The sequence below is a fragment of the Meles meles genome, chromosome 7 (genome assembly GCF_922984935.1).
Source record: "Meles meles chromosome 7, mMelMel3.1 paternal haplotype, whole genome shotgun sequence".
NCBI classification, from domain to species: domain Eukaryota; kingdom Metazoa; phylum Chordata; class Mammalia; order Carnivora; family Mustelidae; genus Meles; species Meles meles.
Window position 1 is genome coordinate 8,892,511 of NC_060072.1, and position 16,550 is coordinate 8,909,060.

The window sequence follows — 16,550 nt, forward strand, 5'->3', positions numbered from 1 at the left end:
CTGTGTCTGTCCTGGGGGAGGCTGCCCAGGCTCGTGGAAATGTCCAGTGCCCGTCTTTGCTCGGGGCTGACATCACCTCTGCGTGGGAACAAAGCGAGTGCTCATGCCGAGCCTGTCTGGATTGGCAGTGATCTGCGTCCTTGTGTGGTTTCAAAATAGGGGGCCCAGAAGGAAAAATCATGAAAGATGCCCTTGTTGGAAGAAACGTCGAGGAGCCCAGCGGACCGCCTCCCTCCGGGCTTTGGCTGAGACGAGGCAAGCGGCACACACCCACTCCCCAATGTCTGGGTTCCTAGGGGAAGCTGCCAGTACACCTGTTCCATGGGAGGCCCCAGGGGGCGCCTTCATTATACGGGACTTTCGAGTGTGTGTTTGGGGTGTGCGGGGAGCGCGGCGGAAATCTGCGCTCATGCTCTTGTGCCTTTCCACATCTGTGGGGCAGTGCAGTCCTTTCCGTCTCCTAGCTATGGCGACTCAGGCCTGCGGGGAATCTTATTAAGAAGTTGGTTGTTAACAATGAATTTAGGAACACTGAAAAAATAAAATAACATTTTTTTAAAAAGCTGGTTTCCTCATTTTATAGATGAAGAAACAGAGGCTCAGCATGGTCAAGTAACTTGTCCAAGGTCACACAGCTCGTCATTTTCATTTAACACGGATGTGAGAGCTACTGTGTGGCTGGCACTGACCTTGGGGCCGGGACCCAGTGGAATAAAGTAGACAGAGTCCCCCCCTCACAGAGGGGACATCTTAGTGAGTGAGACAACACAGATAAACAAGCAAGAAATGTCAGGCCGTTTCTATGAAGCAGATTCCACAGGGAGATGGGGCGGGATGGGGCTGGGGTGGGACCAGGGCAGGCCTCACTTGGGATGTAGCATTTGCTCGGAGGCCTGAAGCACAATAAAGAGCCAACCGCGTAAAGAGCCCGATCAGGTGCCTCTCCCGACGACGTTCCAGCGGCCTGAGTGGCCCCTGACAGGTCTCACTGCCCATGCCACCAGTGGGGGGGACACCCTGCCACATGCCTCCTGCAGCTCGGCTGCAGGGTCAGTTTGTGAGGCTGAGAGGACCCGACGAAGGCTGGAAACTCCAGAGAACAAACCCCCGTGAGGAGTGTCCATGGGGCGCCTGGTGCTGCCTCGGGCCCCGGGATGATGGCAGCTCACAAACGCCCGCCTCATCCGGTCTGACCCAGGCCAGGTCCTCAGTCAAGGCGGGGACTGCATCCCATCCCGTGAGAGGACCAATGTCTTCAAGGGACAAGTGGACACAGGGCTTCTCTGGTCCTCTGTGATCCAGCCCCGGGGACACTGCTCTCCCCAGTGAGGCGGTGGGAGGCGGCCAGAGGCAGGCTCAGCCCAGCATGCACCTGAGCTCGGGCTTGCGGTTTGCAGCTTGGCCCCGGCTGCCCTGTTCCCTTCTTGGCCCGACTCCTGCCATTTCTGGGATCCTGAGACAGACCCCCCAACTAACCCTCTCTGCCTCACAGCTTAATCCACCAGAGGGAACCAGGAAACCACACCAGCGACCCTCTTGGTCCCCAGAGGCCAGCCCAGGCAGAGCTGCAGGACACCGAGGAAGGGGCATAGGGACACAAAGCCAGCTGGGAAGAGCCTGGGGGCCCAAAGCAGGGGCTGGGGCAGGGCCTGGGGGCCTAGGTGTTGGACAGGGCCATTTGTGACAGGGAGCAGACCCACCTGTCTATGCCTCAGTCACTCACTTGAGAGACGGGGGACCCACCGGCTCCCTCTCAGGGTGCTGGGCTGACACCAGGACTCCGGTTCTCAGGCCAGCAGTGCTCCCAAGGGCTTCCCGAGGGTCAGCTGGGGACGGACCCTGAAAGGCCGTCCAGCCGGTGAAGCCCTTCCCAGGAGAGGGGCAGGGGAACCCAGGAGCCTCAGATGCCGGCACCCGAACACTGAGCTTTGCTTTTGCCTCTAAGCAGACGCCCTTGTCAGACGGGCGAGTCAAGTTCCACAGAGCAGGGAGAGGCTGGTACTTGTAGACCAGGATTTACGGAAAGCCCTCCACCCAAACAAAACCAAAATAAAGCAAAGGCACTCCCTGAATGTCCACTATCTGGTGACAGGGGAGGGGGCCGTCCTGGTGACCCCGAGCTCTGTCTGCCACACTGGTCCTCACGCACCAAGAATGGGGCTCCCGGGCACCTGGGTGGCTCAGTGGGTTAAGCCGCTGCCTTCGGCTCAGGTCATGATCTCAGGGTCCTGGGATCGAGTCCCGTATCGGGCTCTCTGCTCAGCAGCGAGCCTGCTTCCCTCTCTCTCTCTCTCTCTGCCTGCCCCTCTCTGTCTCCTTGTGATCTCTGTCAAGTAAATAAATAAAAAATCTTTAAAAAAAAAAAAAAAAAAGAATGGGGCTCCCTGTCAGGAAGCGCACAGGCCCGGGAGCACCTGGCTTGTAGCACGAGAAAACTGTCCCCCTCTCCAGATGTGCGGGGACAGGGAGGGACGCGGGACACCCAGTGCTGTCCCGCCTGGGCTGGGAGGCCGGCCGCGCAGGTCCCGTTAGAAGGCTGGGGTTTGCGTCCCTGCAGTGCCACTGAGCAGGAGGACACGAGGAGGCTCCCAGCCCCCCAGGCCGCGGCGAGGTACCCAGACCTGAACAGCTGCACTCAACACTCAACAGCCGGCATGTAAGACCACCTCTTACTCTTTCTTTATTGCCATAAGAAAGGGATATTCTATTTCTAGACACCAAACAGCATCACAGAGACATTCTTGGAAGAGAATTCTCTTTGTTTGCAAGGCCTCGAGACAGACTTTCAATCTGCTCACCTGCGGAACAGAGATGGCCTCGTGGTGGCGGGTGGTGGTGGCCCTCTGGCGAGAGGCTCTTGCTCTCCCCGCAGACTGTCCCCCGCCTGTCCCACACCTGCCCGCTCAGCTGCAGGGAGACGGGGTCTTGCACCGCCCAGCGAGCGGGGCCTTGGAGCCTGCCTATGACTGTCCTAAGTCCAGGCACCCTGGAGGGTGCACACAGCACCAGGTCCCTGGTAAAAGCTGTGTCTGGGGCGTTGCAGGGCAGGAGCTGGGGAGTTAGAGAGGGGCGGAGGGATCCAGGGCCGCCCCCGAGACTCATGAAGACGTCTGACTTCTGCTCCACTGCTGACCGTGGGAGCCGGCAAGCTGGGAGTCTCCTGGGCCTGCCTCCTCTTCCGCCACTGGGGACAGCCCTGCCAGCCTAAGCCCGCCACAGGCAGAGAACGTGTGCTCTCGGGGACTGGGCTGCTCTGATCCCGTCCCTAAGTGTTTGCCAAAGTGGGGCATACCTCTGAGGTTCCCAGTCACCCAGGCCACCTGGTATCCAAGAACCTCTTTCCCACAGGTCTTTGCAACATGCCCCCACCGGCCTGACTCCTGCCCTGTTTTTCCCTTAAAGCCAGTAGAGACTCACCGTTAGTGAGCGGCCACTGTCCTCACCTCTCCTGTACCCCTGGGTCTGTGGAGGCCCAGCCATGCCCGGCCATGCCCGGCCATGCCCGGCCCACCCCCCTCGGTGGGCTCCAGGACCAGGGCTCCTCTTGGGCCTCCCGCTCTTTCCGCTTGATCCGCCCAGAGGCGTAGCCAGCCCAGGCTCCCGACGCTTCCCTTGGCCTTCATGAACACTGACCACTGGAAACAACCCGGGGAGGCCCAGGGACAGGTGCAGGCTTCGAAGGCGCAGATGCCACCAAGGGCTCAAGTCTGGAGGGTGAAGAAGGGAGGGAGGAACCCCGCCCAGGGCTGCGGGGGCAAAGAAAGTGGCGGCTGCCAGACCCCTCGCGGTCTGCCCCACGTAGCAGGCTTACGGCCCGCGTGGCTTTTGCCCTGAGCCCCGCTGGAGAAACAGCGACGGTCCCAGCTGAGTCTGCCCGAGGGCGGGGCCTCTAGCCCCCTCTGCGGGGCCAAGGTCCGAAGTACCGGGCTGCTCTCAGAGAACGTTCTCTGCTGCACCCAGTATGGCTGGGTGCGGGTGGGGTGCGAGCGTGGTGCAGGCTGAGGACTGGGCGCACCCTGGTGCCCTGCCCCACCTTGGAACAGGCAGATGGGAAAAGGCCCATCCGGCCGCAGAGCTGGGCCCCCTCGTCCCCGGGCAAGTTCCTGCTCAGGCCCCGTCCCCTAGCTGGGGCTACGGGGCTGTCATCACGCTCTGCTCGCCATGGTCCACGCTCCAGAGGCGGTAAAACTCAGCAAAGTCCACGTAAGGCTCGACGCGGCCGTCCTCGCCAGGCGGGAGAGAGTGAGCGGGCCGGGAGCGGAAGAGGCCCCCGTCGGAGCTGGAGCTGCTGCTCTGCGTGTGCGTGGTGGTGGACTGCAGCGTCAGGGTTGGGCTCTGGCTGTGGGGAGGCAGGGGACAGTCGGTCAGCGACAGAGAGGCCCTCCGGCCTCAGGCCAGAGCCAGAGCTAGAGTGTACTTCCCAAGCTCTAGCTCTGTGTGGATCCTCAAGTGAACTAGAATTTAACAGAATGGATCACTCGGCTCCAGGGCTCGATCGCAAAGTATCCCAACGGCAATGGAATGGGACACAGACCATCTCCCTCAGGGCAGTGCCAAGCCAGAGGCGGTCCACTCCAGCTGCTCCCCAAAAGCCTTCCTCATTCCCCCCTTCTCATTCCCCTCTCACTGGCTTGGTGGGGACAGGCCCCCTGTCGCCAGAGCTCCCCGGGTACCTGCTCTGTCATGAAACACCTCACAGCCGGGCACTACCTGCCAGCCCGCCCAGCCCCCAGGCCTGGCCCACCCACAGCAGAGCCCACCTCCCACTCAGAGAGAGGCCAAAGGAAAGGGGCCATTCAGGGGCCCCAGAAGCAGAGGTGCGGCAGGACGGCCAGTTCTCCTGCCTGGTCGGGGACCCCTGCTGTCCTGTGCTGCCTCTGAGGACGGTTTCTTTCCTCCAGGCAGCCCTGCGTACTTGGGATGCCCCCTGCTCGGCAGCCCGCAGGTCCCTCTGGCCCACAGCAGCAGCGGCCGTGGCGGCAGTGGGGGCAGGGAGAGGGGAAGGCCCCCAGGGGGGCAGAGGCCCACAGCACCACTCCCTCCTGGGTGGCCCTTCCAATTGGCCACATCCTCTGTGTGGGCTGGGTGTGGCATCCCTATTATTCTGTGCAGGGCTGGAATGTGGAAACCAGATCCTGGTCCCCTGGTGTGGTGGGGCTGGGGGGGGGGTGGTGGACATTCCACAGAAGTGAAGGGGCTGGAGACACGGACTTGTGAGGCAGGTCTGCAGTGAGGAGGGGGGGCCTGCCTGCTCACCCCGGAGTTCTGGGCCTCCTGCTGCCTCCACGCACCCCCCCCCCACCTTAAACCAGACGACTCACTTTAAAGCTAAAATGGGACACTCTAGTCAGAGCCCCGGGTCTGACAAGCCAGCACAGGCCAAACAATGTCCCCCAAGCGTGGAAGCCATTGCGGAGGCTCAGAGATGGGGAGAAGAGGGGGAAAAGAGAAAAGAACACGAGAACCTTCCCACGAAAGGACGACGAGTCTGTGGGACCCGCAGGAAAGCACAAACGGCAGGCTGTCTGCATCGGTAGCCCGTCTCTCCTGGCCCACCTCACGCACTTGGTCCCTGAACCCCCGCCCTGCCCAAGTCTGGGTTCAGTGAGCTGCTGGAACCTGCAGGGCGGCCTCCTCCGGCCTCCGGGTCTGGGAAGGACCCCCAGGGATGGAGTGGGGAACGTGAGAGGTACAGGACCCCAACGCACCTCACCCCACATCACTCGAGCCCAGGACTGGGCCCCGTGGCCACTCCCGTCCAGGCACCTAGGGCTGACCCAGGAGGCAGGGCTGGGGGTGGCTGGGGGCGGGGGAGGGCTTACTTGGTGAGGGTAGGCGTGGCTTCGTCCAGCGTGGAGGCGCTGTGGGCCCCATTGACCAGCTGGCCCTGGGAGGGCATGACGAGGGAGAGGGTCACGCTGGTCTTGCTGGTGCTCTGGGCGCTGGAGTACGGCACGGAGACGGGGTACACGCGTCCTCCTGCAGCTTGCAGGGGGAGAGAGCGGTGGGCTGCAGGGAGTGGCTGGGGGGGGGGGGATCGCTGGGGCGGTGGGAACACGGCCGCCGTGGGGCGTCATGGGGGCAGCGTCTGAGGGCCCGAGCAGGTGGGCAGCGGCCAGGCCTGGCTCCCAGGGCTGCCCCTTGGGACAGCGAAGGGGCATCTGTTTAATGGTAGACTCCTCCAAGCAGGCGGGGGCTCCTCTCGGCAGCAAGGCACCGGTGCTTAAAGCAGGAGGAGAACATGCACTGAGCTGCCTCGAGGACTGGGTGACTGCCGGGCTCCCCACGAAGCTCTCGGCTCAGGGTTAAGTGGAGGTTGGCCCAAAAAAATACAGTTGCAATAACAACAAGTTACAGAAACTCCAGTAACCCCGGTGTCCGTGGGGGAACAAACCCATCTGTGCTGCTCGCATGCTAAGCCCTGCTTGTCTGAAAAATGACAAAGAAAGGCAGCCCCTAGGAACAGATAGTTTCCACACTGAGCAGCCGGGGGAGAGAAACAGAAAAAGACTAGCACTTCTCTTCCCCAGCAACCTGATCGCAGAATTCCAAAGGGAGAAAATAAAGCATCTCAGCCTCACCCCCATCAGGGCCCAGGGAAGAGCCAGGTTTTGGGGGCCCCTCTGTCCACATGCCTAACCTCGCTTCCCTCTCTTCCTTCCAGAGCCTCAGCTCCTTGGTAAAAGGGGGTGCCCCCTGCGCCTAGGGTTTTGTTTATTTATTTGACAGGCAGAGATCACAAGTAGGCAGAGAGAGGCAGGCAGAGAGAGAGAGAGGAGCAAACAGGCTCCCCACTGAGCCTGATGTGGAACTCGATCCTAGGTTCCTAAGATCTGAGCTGAAAGCAGAGGCTTAACCCACTGAGCCACCCAGGCACCCCTGCACCTCGGGTTTTAAGGAGGCCTGAAGGAACTCTGCATAAAGGGCCAGGCACCCAGTAGGCACCCAAGCAGTTGCAGCCACCATCTCTATTATGTGGCCTTGGGGGTTGGCAAAGTGCTTGTTCACGTACTCAGACGTTCAGGAGGTCAGCCGGGCACGTGCTAGGATTCTCATTTCTCAGGCAATACGGAAAAACAGCAACTCAGCTCAGAGAGCTTTACGGTCAGAGACCAGATCAGAACGGTTCTAAGCCAGGCCTCTGGATCCACGTCCACTCCAGGCACCAAGGCCCACCCCTCCAAAGTCACCCCGAGTCCCGGCCGACCTCCTCAGGAGGCCCCCCGGACATACTGCAGGCATACCTGGGGCCGGGGATGGCGTGGGCTGGCTCATCTCACCCAGAGGGTAGCCAAAATTCCTCACCAGCAGGGTCATGTCCTCGTGCCTCGGGCAGAACTTGGCCCGTTCACCACCACTGGCAAAGGTGTCCCCGTGGATGCGCTTCACCCGGTCTACCACGGCCTGGGCCACGGCATCCAGGGAAGTCTGCTTGGCGAACTCCGTGTCGATCATGGCGGCGATCTCCTGGGGTGGCGGGGGGGGGAGCAAAAGCTGGTGAGGAGCAGGGAGGGGGCGCCCAGGACTGCTACCCGCAACTCCAGAGTCTAATCAGGACATTGAGGGGGTATCAGCCAAGCAGGTGAAGGAAGTCCCCAGCAGTCCAGCCTGTAATCTGAGCTTTTCAAGGTATTCCGGCTAATTCTTCTGGAACTTTCTCATTAGAAAAGGTGTGACCTTGTGATCTCTCCAACTGTTGGCTTCCACAGTAATAAAATGGGGGATAATATCCACCTCGCTGGGTTATTAAGAGGATTAAATTGCACAATGGATGGGAGGGCACTCGAGACCACGAAAAAGCCTAGTACGAATTGCTGCTAATTACTAAGTTTCCTTTCCTGGAACAAACTTACTGTAGGCTACATCACGCCATTTTTGTTATAAACAGGGAATACAGAATGAAGACATGTCTCAGAGAAGTCCACTATCCAGTTTATTCTAGAACCCAGCAAAAGCCACTGGATAATTCTTTGGCAAAGACCAAAAAAAAAAAAAAAAAAGGGAAAGGGAAAAGGAAAAGAAAAAAAAAAATCACACAAAATCCTCTACGTGATGGCTGGCCAGAGTCTCTTGGAGTAGGAGGGCTGAGACAGGTCACAGGAGATGACCTGAGCTCTGTCTGGGGTGGGCTCAGCTCTGTCACTGACCGGCTGTCACCTCAGGACACCAGGCAAGCCCCTGAACTCGATCGGCCCCAAGTTGCCGAACTTGACATGGCCACGAGCCCCTGCCTCCTGGGTTACAAGGCTACTGGCAGGAACGATAAAAGAAAATAAATGAAAAACCTTGAATACGGGTTATCAGGAGACAGGCACAGGAGACATTCTTTTCCTAACATTTACTTAAAAGGAGGACAAAGCAGAAAAGGTTACCTTCCTACAAGAAGCTCAAATGGAAGGAGAGACACAACCTGAATTCACTAGCCAAGGTCAGGGAAAGGCAGCCTCCCTTCAAAACCATCCTGGAGGTGGACTGTCTTGAAGCCACGCATTATGGACAAGTGTCTGACCTGTGTGCTCCCAGCACAGGATAAACAAACGGCTCTCACTGACCAAGGACCTAAGCTCATCACACCGTGCCCTCACCGCGATCCCAGAAAGGTGGATATTATCACTCCGTCAGAGACGAGGAGCAAGCTGGAAGCAAGTGCGGCTGGGAGGGAAGAGAAGGGGAGAGGAGAGGAGAGGCAGGGAAAGAGGAGGTGGAGGGAGGCTGAGGCTTAAGTCAGACCCTCTGGGCTCTCCTCCCTGGACCAGGGCCCTTCTCAGACACACTCCAGAGCAATGTGCCTGGGGAAATTCACTTCCTGGGGCCCTGGGGACTGACCCAGCTTCAAGCCCAAAACAAGCAGGCTTCTGGGTGGGATGCGTGTTCTTGGAGCGCCGGGCATTTCTTCCCCCAGCTTTGAAGGCGCAGAAGCTGCCTGGTGAGGGCATTTGCGAACTGGTCCCTGAGCACCGTGGAGCAGGCCAGAGGGCTGGCTGGGTCCCCAGGGGAGTACACCGCGCTGCGGGTGGGCTGGCGGTGCTCTGCCAGGGCCGGGCTCACCTGGTTGGCCTGTCCGGGCCCGTGGGCTGCCTCCAGAGCCTTGTAGAGCCCCTCCGACATCAGCACCAGGAAGCCAGTCACCCCATCCAGAGGCTGCGCACCGTGGATTTCGGGCTCTGCGATAATCGGCTTGGACTTGGCGGCGCTGTGGGAAGAGAGTGTGGGGAGAGCTGTGATTGGAAGGGCCCCAGGGGACATTTGTTCTGCTAAGGGCAAGAATCCACCCAGGATGTAAACTCAAATGCACATCCGACAAGAGGAAAGAGAAAAACCAGAAAAACGGACCTATCTCCTGAGCGTGGCTCCTAATGTAAAGCTCTGAGAGCCTGGAGAACCAGCGGGGCAGCTGGGGGCACCCGACCCTGGTGCCAGTCCCCACCTCCTGGCCACAGAGCCTGTGCGGTGGCAGTAGGGATGGCAAGAGGGTGAGGATCACTTGTAAAAGGCCACTTGCCCGGGCTCCTCCAGAACGAGTACCACGCCCACTCAGACCCCAAGTCCACTCCCCAGGTGCACAGGGACCCGGGAGGGCCAGCGAACGTCACAAAGCTCCAGCACGTGTGTGCGCGCGCAGAGGCAAGTCTGCGATGTTCCTGGCAACGGCACAGGGAAGAGCAGAGTCTGGACACATCCCAGGAGCCCACGAGCAGGGCCGGTGAGCGCCGCTGCAGCTTCACTACGGGCCCCTGGCCGCGGTTACAGGGGCGCCGCTGGCCCACCCTGCACCGCACAGCGGGGAGCACAGCACCCATTGGGAAACGAGGGGGTGCAGGGCACAGGAAAGGGTATGCCAGGACCTGCGGAATTTTAGGAAGGGGGCTGTCCCCCGAACACATCCCCACACACACGTGCACGGGAGCCCCGGGCAGGATACGGGGGAGACCAGCAGCTTTTGGGGAAGGAGTCCAGGCTCGCGGTGGGGGGAACTCTCACCATGGATCCTCGGCACTAGCTGACCTGTTTTGAATCTGTACTTTCCAATTAAGCCAACAGAACCCCCTCAGTTAGAGACAAAAATTTCCAAACTCAACTGCCTAAATCCTATGAGAGTGAGGAGTTGTAACTCCCGCTTTCTAAGCCCTGAGGAGTCTGGCTCACCTCCCCGCCCCCCAACTCCCTGTACGCCCACACCACACCCCCCCACGTGCCACCCCCGCATACACACCACATGACACACATGCCACAGCCCCCACCAAACCCCCCCCAACACCCACTTACACACCCCCACACACACTGCACACAATAAACCTCCCACACCCCCATCTCACTCACACACACACACACACACACACACACACACCCGCATATCTGTTTTCCCAATCACCATTAAGGACACTGCTTCGGATTCAGGATGCCTGGGTTCAAGCCCTCCTCAGCCCCTGCCAGGCCTGTGAGCAGGCGGCCCCCTGCGGTCTGCACACCAGCTGCCTGTGACAACACACCCCTGGGCCAACAGCAGCACCTACCTCACAGGGTCTGAGTGAGGAGCGAGTGAGACAGTGTGTAAAGAGCTGGGCACAGGCTTGGTACGACGACGGTCCGCAGTCACCACCGCTGCCCATCTGCGGCAGCTCATGACAAGGCTGGTCACTCCTGTCAGGCCCTGTGGCCCTGGCTGCTGCCCTGGGCTTTCGCTCATGTCCCCAACCTGATCCCTTGCCAGCCCAGCTCTACAGAACCTCCCAAGCTGTTGGGTCTAAGGCCACACAGCAGCCTCTCTGGGAGGAGCCCTGCCCTCCTCGGGCTCTCAGCTCCCTCAACCACATCTTTCTGTCCCTAGACCATCGTTCTGCCCAGACCCTCCGGCCTCACAAACAGGGTGCAGCTGGGTCGGCCCCCTACCTGAGTAGGTCGATGTCATTGTAGCCGTATTTGACCTTGTAATCCCCGATGCGTCTGGTGCTCTCCTGGCCGCAGATGACGCCCACTTGCTTGATCTTTCCTGCGTCCAAACCTGCCAGCGGGAGAACGAGAGGACAATCCCAGATCCTGCCCGCCACGGAGGAGGAAAAGAACGGCATACAGACGCAGCCCCCCAACGAGACAACAAGGACCGGCTGGGCGGAAAACGAAGCCACAGCAGGGTGCCCCACGGAGTGGCTCACCCGAAGGGCCCCACTGTCCACAGTGCCCAGCCTCATCAACGCCCCCTTCCTCAGAAGCCCCGGGCAGGGAGCGAGCGGCTGTGCCGTGTGAGCTACAGCCTCGAGACTTCTCTGGCCTCTTAGTCTCTAGCGGTCGTAGTACCTGCCGTACACTCAGTACTCCTGGAAACACTTCACACATAAGGAGTCTTAATCCTCACAAATCCCTGAGGCAGGTGTGACTACGATCCTCATTACATAGATGGGGAAACCGACGCACAAACTTCCAAAATTCCAGACATCACCCGCTAATAAGGGGCAGAGCTGGGATCTAACCCCAGGCAGGCTGGTCCCAAGCCCAAGGTCACAACCCGAGCACTTCCTGCCTCTCCCTACTTGGCCCCCGGAAGAGGACTGAGGGTGAGCCATGGGGGTCGGCCTGGCCCCGACTCACCGAGCTGAGAGAGGCGGAAGAGCTCGTCTTCGTTCTCCGTGGTGTGGTCCACGTTCAGCTGGGTCACCTGCAGCCCGTCCACCGTGGATTTGCACAAAAGGGCACGATTTGTACCTGCAGGAGAATTTGAGCAGCTGAGCCAAGACTGCATACAGGGAGGAACAGGATGGGTGGAGCAGAGAGAGAGAGAGATGAGGCATCTCACATCACACAGGGAAATCCTTGAACCAAGCAAGGAAAATAGGCTTAGACCACTGGGCTGAGTCACCAGTCGGGGGTGCTGATGGTATTAAGGAATTAGGTTAGACTTTTCCACTGTCATCCTAGGATAATTATGACTTTACTAGGAGACCTTTTCTCTAGGGACATGTACTGAACTGTTTACAAAGAGATAACGTGACCCCATGTCTGCGGTTCCCGGGGCCACAGGACTGGAGAGGAAATGAGACTGGCCTTGAGGTTCTGACTGCTGGGGCTGGGGGCTGGGCACACGGGTGTTCCCTCCATGCTTTTCACCCTATCTTTTCATATTTTTTTTTAAGATTTTATTCATTTATTTGACAGACAGAGATCACAAGTAGGCAGAGAGGCAGGCAGAGAGAAAGAGTTTAGGAAACAGGCTCCCCGCGGAGCAGAGAGCCCGACGCGGGGCTCGATCTCAGGACCCTGGGATCATGACCTGAGCCGAAGGCAGAGGCTTTAACCCACTGAGCCACCCAGGCGCCCCTCTTTTCGTATTTTTGACTTCTGTCCACGAAATCTCAAGGAAAAGATAGACATTATCAGTGGGGTTTCTGCACTGCTCCCACAGTAATCTGTAAGTGTGGCCTTTTTGGGTTTCCAGATGGCCTCCTTTCCCACAAATCCAAATATCCCCGGGGCCCCTCACCTAGCCCTCCCACAGCCCTTTGAGGGATGCTGAGTGGGTCTTCCATAGCCAGGCCGTCTCCTCCAGAAGAGGAAGCCACTGAGGCAACCCAGAGAGGAGACGCAACTCGCCCACAGCCAGCTGGGGCAGAGTGAGGGACTCGTAACAACCTCTCACTCCCTGCGCTGGGACTGGGGCATTCCTGGGCAGAAATGGGGAAATGGACCTCAGGGTCTCAGGAGACATGGGCTGGAGGGCCTATGTGTCTGGGAAGGAGGCTGCCCAAAGAACACCCAGACCTCGAGGCTGGCCTTCTCCCGGCCAGTGCTCCTGCCCTGCGATAGGCGGGTGGCTCACCGACATTGGCGACATAGAGCTTGCTGTTGAGCAGGACAGCCACGACCGCCATGGCTCCTCCGGAAATCTCCCTCTCCAGAGCCTTGAGTCTCTCCAGGATCTTCTGGTACTGTGGGGGCAGCTGGTGCTGAGGGACACCCTAGAAGTCACACCAGGGGTCAGAGCAGGCAGGGTGCTCAGGACCATCTCCCCAGCAGGCCCTCCCTTCAAAGGCGAGGCTCCGAGGGCCTGGCTGGGATGAAGCCACACCGCAGCTCTGGAGAAGCCTTCTCCCAGGAAGACCAGACAGGACTGTACTCGCCCTGTCGGTTCTGGAAGGGCTAGTGGCTGACGTGGGCGGGTGAGTGATGAGGCGACGCACAGGCTCAGGTCGAGGACTGATCTGGAAGGGCCTTTTCTCACATCCTTCACCGCCCACTCCCGTGCTGAGCCCGACTGAAGCTGCCCACGGTGGGCCCGGGAGACCCCTCGGAGGGGCCTCTGCAAACACTATGGCCCCATCCCTCGGTCAGGAACCGTCCCCCTAACACCCACCCACCACTCTGGCCCAGTCATGTCAATGGCTGGGGAGTGACACGGCAGGTAAGTCCCTGCTCCTCGCAAAGCTGGGCCTTGGGGTGCTTCCCCCCCGGGAGCAGGCTGGGGAGATTACCTCTGGCAGCTGGGACTGGAGGCTTGCCTTCTCGGCCAATGCGTCATCGATGGACTCCAGGAAGCTCCTTTCCACCACGTCGAAGGCCTGGACGCACAGAGGACAGGGAGGGGTGCCAGGGGAAAGGCCAGTTCAAAATACCACTGTCACCAGACACTGAAATGCCTATTAATAGTGACAGATTCTGGGGGCGCCTAGGTGGCTCAGTCAGTTGAGCATCTGCCTTCAGCTCAGGTCATGATCTTGGGGTCCCGGGATCAAGTCCCACATAAGGCTCCCTGCTCAGCGGGGAGCCTGCTTCTCTCTGTGCCCCTTCCTCCTACCCTGCTCTTTCTCAAATAAATAAATAAAATCTTTTAAAAAACTGACAAATTCTGTACGAAATGCAGGTCATCGCGTGACAGGGGCTTCCCACAGGGGACTGCAAGGCCTGTGGCTCTGACAGAGCCATGCTGGATAGAGCCTTCAGCCCCAGGGGCCTGGAGCCTTCCAGAGAGCACTGTAGACACCGGAGGGGCAGGAGCTGGCACAGAGGCTCTGAGCACGGCTTGGAATCAGGCCACGCGGGGTGAATTCCGGCTCTGCCACTTGACTGCCAGGCAGCCTCCATCTCACCCACAAAGGAGACAAGCGCTGCTGGGGGGGGGGGCGGGGGACACAGAGATAATCCACCCTGTGCACCTAGCACCTGGGCCGGCGGGAGCCTGGGGCAACGACACCTCATATCGTCACGATACCCTGCTAGTCAACGCCGGTCCCTTGACGCTGGTCCCACTGCTGCCTTCCGGGAGGCAGGAGGCGAGGGAACCAGCCGAGATTCACTGGCGCAGGGCCCCGAGGCCACGGAGGCCCTCTGGCCCAGGTGCCGAGGCTGGAAAACCGCCGGGAACACAGTTTTCGAGGAACAGGAATCCATCTTTCTCATCTCAGACTAAGTGCCTCCGGACGTGCTTCCAACAAGAGATGCCAAGAGGAAAACCTCCAGCTCTTCAGCAGGCAGAAAGCAGGACCGGCCAGCAGGTACCAGCGAACCAAAGGGAGGAGACAAGGCCCACGGGTGCTTGCAAACAGGAGGCTGAGCACCCAAGCCTTAGCCAGAGGAAAGGGTTCATCTCAAATTACCCTGATTCTCCCAGAGCTCAGCCTCCCCCCACCCCTTCGTCCAAAGAACACCCTTGATGCCCCTCTCCCCAGGAGGATCGCCTCCAGAGTGCACCTGCCACTCAGGGGGGAAGGACGGCCGGCTGCCTGGGCCTGGCCTCTGGGGATGTGGGGAGCCTCTGTGTGACGAGAACAACTGAGAAAAACAACCTTGCCTCTGAGCTGCTGCCCAGACGTCTAAAGGCATGATAACCCCGCCCCTAGCCCGAGTATGGACACAGATGAGGGCCTGAGCTTAGGAGTCCCACCAAAAATTCCCGCTTAGCAGTTCCTGGGGTACCTTTTAAAAATAACCGCTTCGAGTTAAGGCTATGGGAAGTAGTGACCTCCACCCCAACGCCCTCCTAAGTACCAGGAGCTTGCCACTCTGCCCCTTTCTCTCGTGCCGCTCTTGACTCCTTGACTCCGGAGGGAGGACTGTCCCTCTCCCCTCCCCACTGCTCAAAGGCGCCCCCTTGCTTCTGGGATCTGTAAGTAATGACAAACTGCGGAATTGCTTCCTCTGCGTGGGGGTGGGGGGGTTGACCTCTAGTCAACAGTCCTGTGGGTCTCACGTCCCCAGAGGTGGGGCCTGGAGGCTGAGGGGGTGACCCACCAACCTCAGGACATCATCTTCATTCAATATATCTGCTCTGGCTTCTTAGCACTGCCGGTGACAAGGGCAGGGCGGGGCAGTCTGTCCTCCTATGCCATATGCCTGGGAGCTGTGAATGGCCTGCAATCGACCGTCCTCCCCCAGATGGATCCAGCTCCCTGGGAAGGAAGCGCTGCTTGCTGGCAGTCCTGCATTGTTGCCTGGTCCCCGGTGGGGTTCGGCCACAAACGCCCACCCTAGCTTGTTAGTGCAGTAAAGGGTCAGGCTCCCCTGCAGAGACTGGCCAGCAGGCCCCAGTCCAAGGTGGATGTGTTTTCTATTCGTCTAGGAACAAGACCCCACCAGATGTCTGGTCTGGAGATGACTCGTTCTAATCGTGGGTCAAAGGCGAGCCCCAGCGAGCTAACTAAGACAGTATGGCGCTGCCTCCGTCCCAGCAGGGGCGCAGGCTAGGCAGCCCCTGGGAGCCAAGGAGAACTCCCCTAGACCAGCGTGGGAAAGGGAGGCTGGCTGCTGAGCTGGGGGAGCCAGCCCTTACCCGTGGCAGAGGCAACGCCACCAGGGGCATCATGGCGCCCTGGGTCAGCGCCTCCTCTGTGGCTGTGTTCCTGCCGCTGCTGCAGATCGTCCCCCAACCCAGTGGATACTGGGAGTCCCATCCCTGGCATGCTACAGCAGAACAGACCCTCACTAAAAGCGGGCCCCTGAGCACACGCTACCGGCTCCCTCCCAGTCCCCAGAGGACGCGGAAAAACTACGAGACTCTTAGAAGAACTCTGCCAAAGTGGCCTGAGCCTTACTGAGCGTGGTGGGCTGCTATGTTCTTGGGGGCCCGGGGGGGGGGGGCTTGCCTGGACATATTGGGGGGCACAGCCCTGGCAGAGCTGGAGCCACTTCCTCGGACACGGACGGGGCTGCCCGAGAGCAGGAGGCGGCGACAAGAGTGGGGAAAGAGACAGCCTCCATCCCAGGTGCTCCCGGCTACCTTCCATTGCCCCAGGACATCCGACGATGACCAGGGTGACGCAGAAATGGAGACAGGTAACCATACCAGGCTGGCCCTGCAAGGTTTTCTAGAAACATTTGTCCAAAGTGGGGAGAACGCTGCTGACCCTTATGGGACTTGGAAGTGGCTCCCAGCTGCTGTTTGCAGTGGCTGACATGTGTCCGTCTGGCTAGTCTGGCCAAAGACTCTAAAATTTGTAACTGGTTAAACAAAACATCCAAGGTATTGAGGACCCATTTTAGTAGAGACACCCTAGAGAACCCCCGGACTTGTCACCACAGCAAGGGGGCCCCCCAAAATGTCAAGCCACAAAGGCAGAAGACAG

The 16,550-nt window shown here is 59.5% G+C and overlaps 1 protein-coding gene across 3 annotated transcripts in view; it reads right to left on the minus strand.

Moving 5' to 3' along the window:
* Positions 1 to 2,657: 2,657 nt before the first annotated feature.
* TAB1 (TGF-beta activated kinase 1 (MAP3K7) binding protein 1) overlaps positions 2,658 to 16,550 on the minus strand; it is a 34,144-nt gene continuing 20,251 nt past the window's right edge. For 2 of the 3 annotated variants that reach the window (XM_046013193.1, XM_046013191.1), the window contains exons 4-11: positions 13,464 to 13,550; positions 12,812 to 12,950; positions 11,587 to 11,700; positions 10,891 to 11,002; positions 9,049 to 9,193; positions 7,245 to 7,467; positions 5,823 to 5,985; positions 2,658 to 4,339 (exon numbers count right to left, since the gene is read on the minus strand). In XM_046013193.1, the coding sequence (XP_045869149.1) occupies positions 4,132 to 4,339; positions 5,823 to 5,985; positions 7,245 to 7,467; positions 9,049 to 9,193; positions 10,891 to 11,002; positions 11,587 to 11,700; positions 12,812 to 12,950; positions 13,464 to 13,550 (1,191 nt within the window). In that variant the 3' untranslated portion in view covers positions 2,658 to 4,131. The remainder of the gene's footprint in view (positions 4,340 to 5,822; positions 5,986 to 7,244; positions 7,468 to 9,048; positions 9,194 to 10,890; positions 11,003 to 11,586; positions 11,701 to 12,811; positions 12,951 to 13,463; positions 13,551 to 16,550) is intronic. The other variant, XM_046013192.1, reaches the window with a different exon arrangement.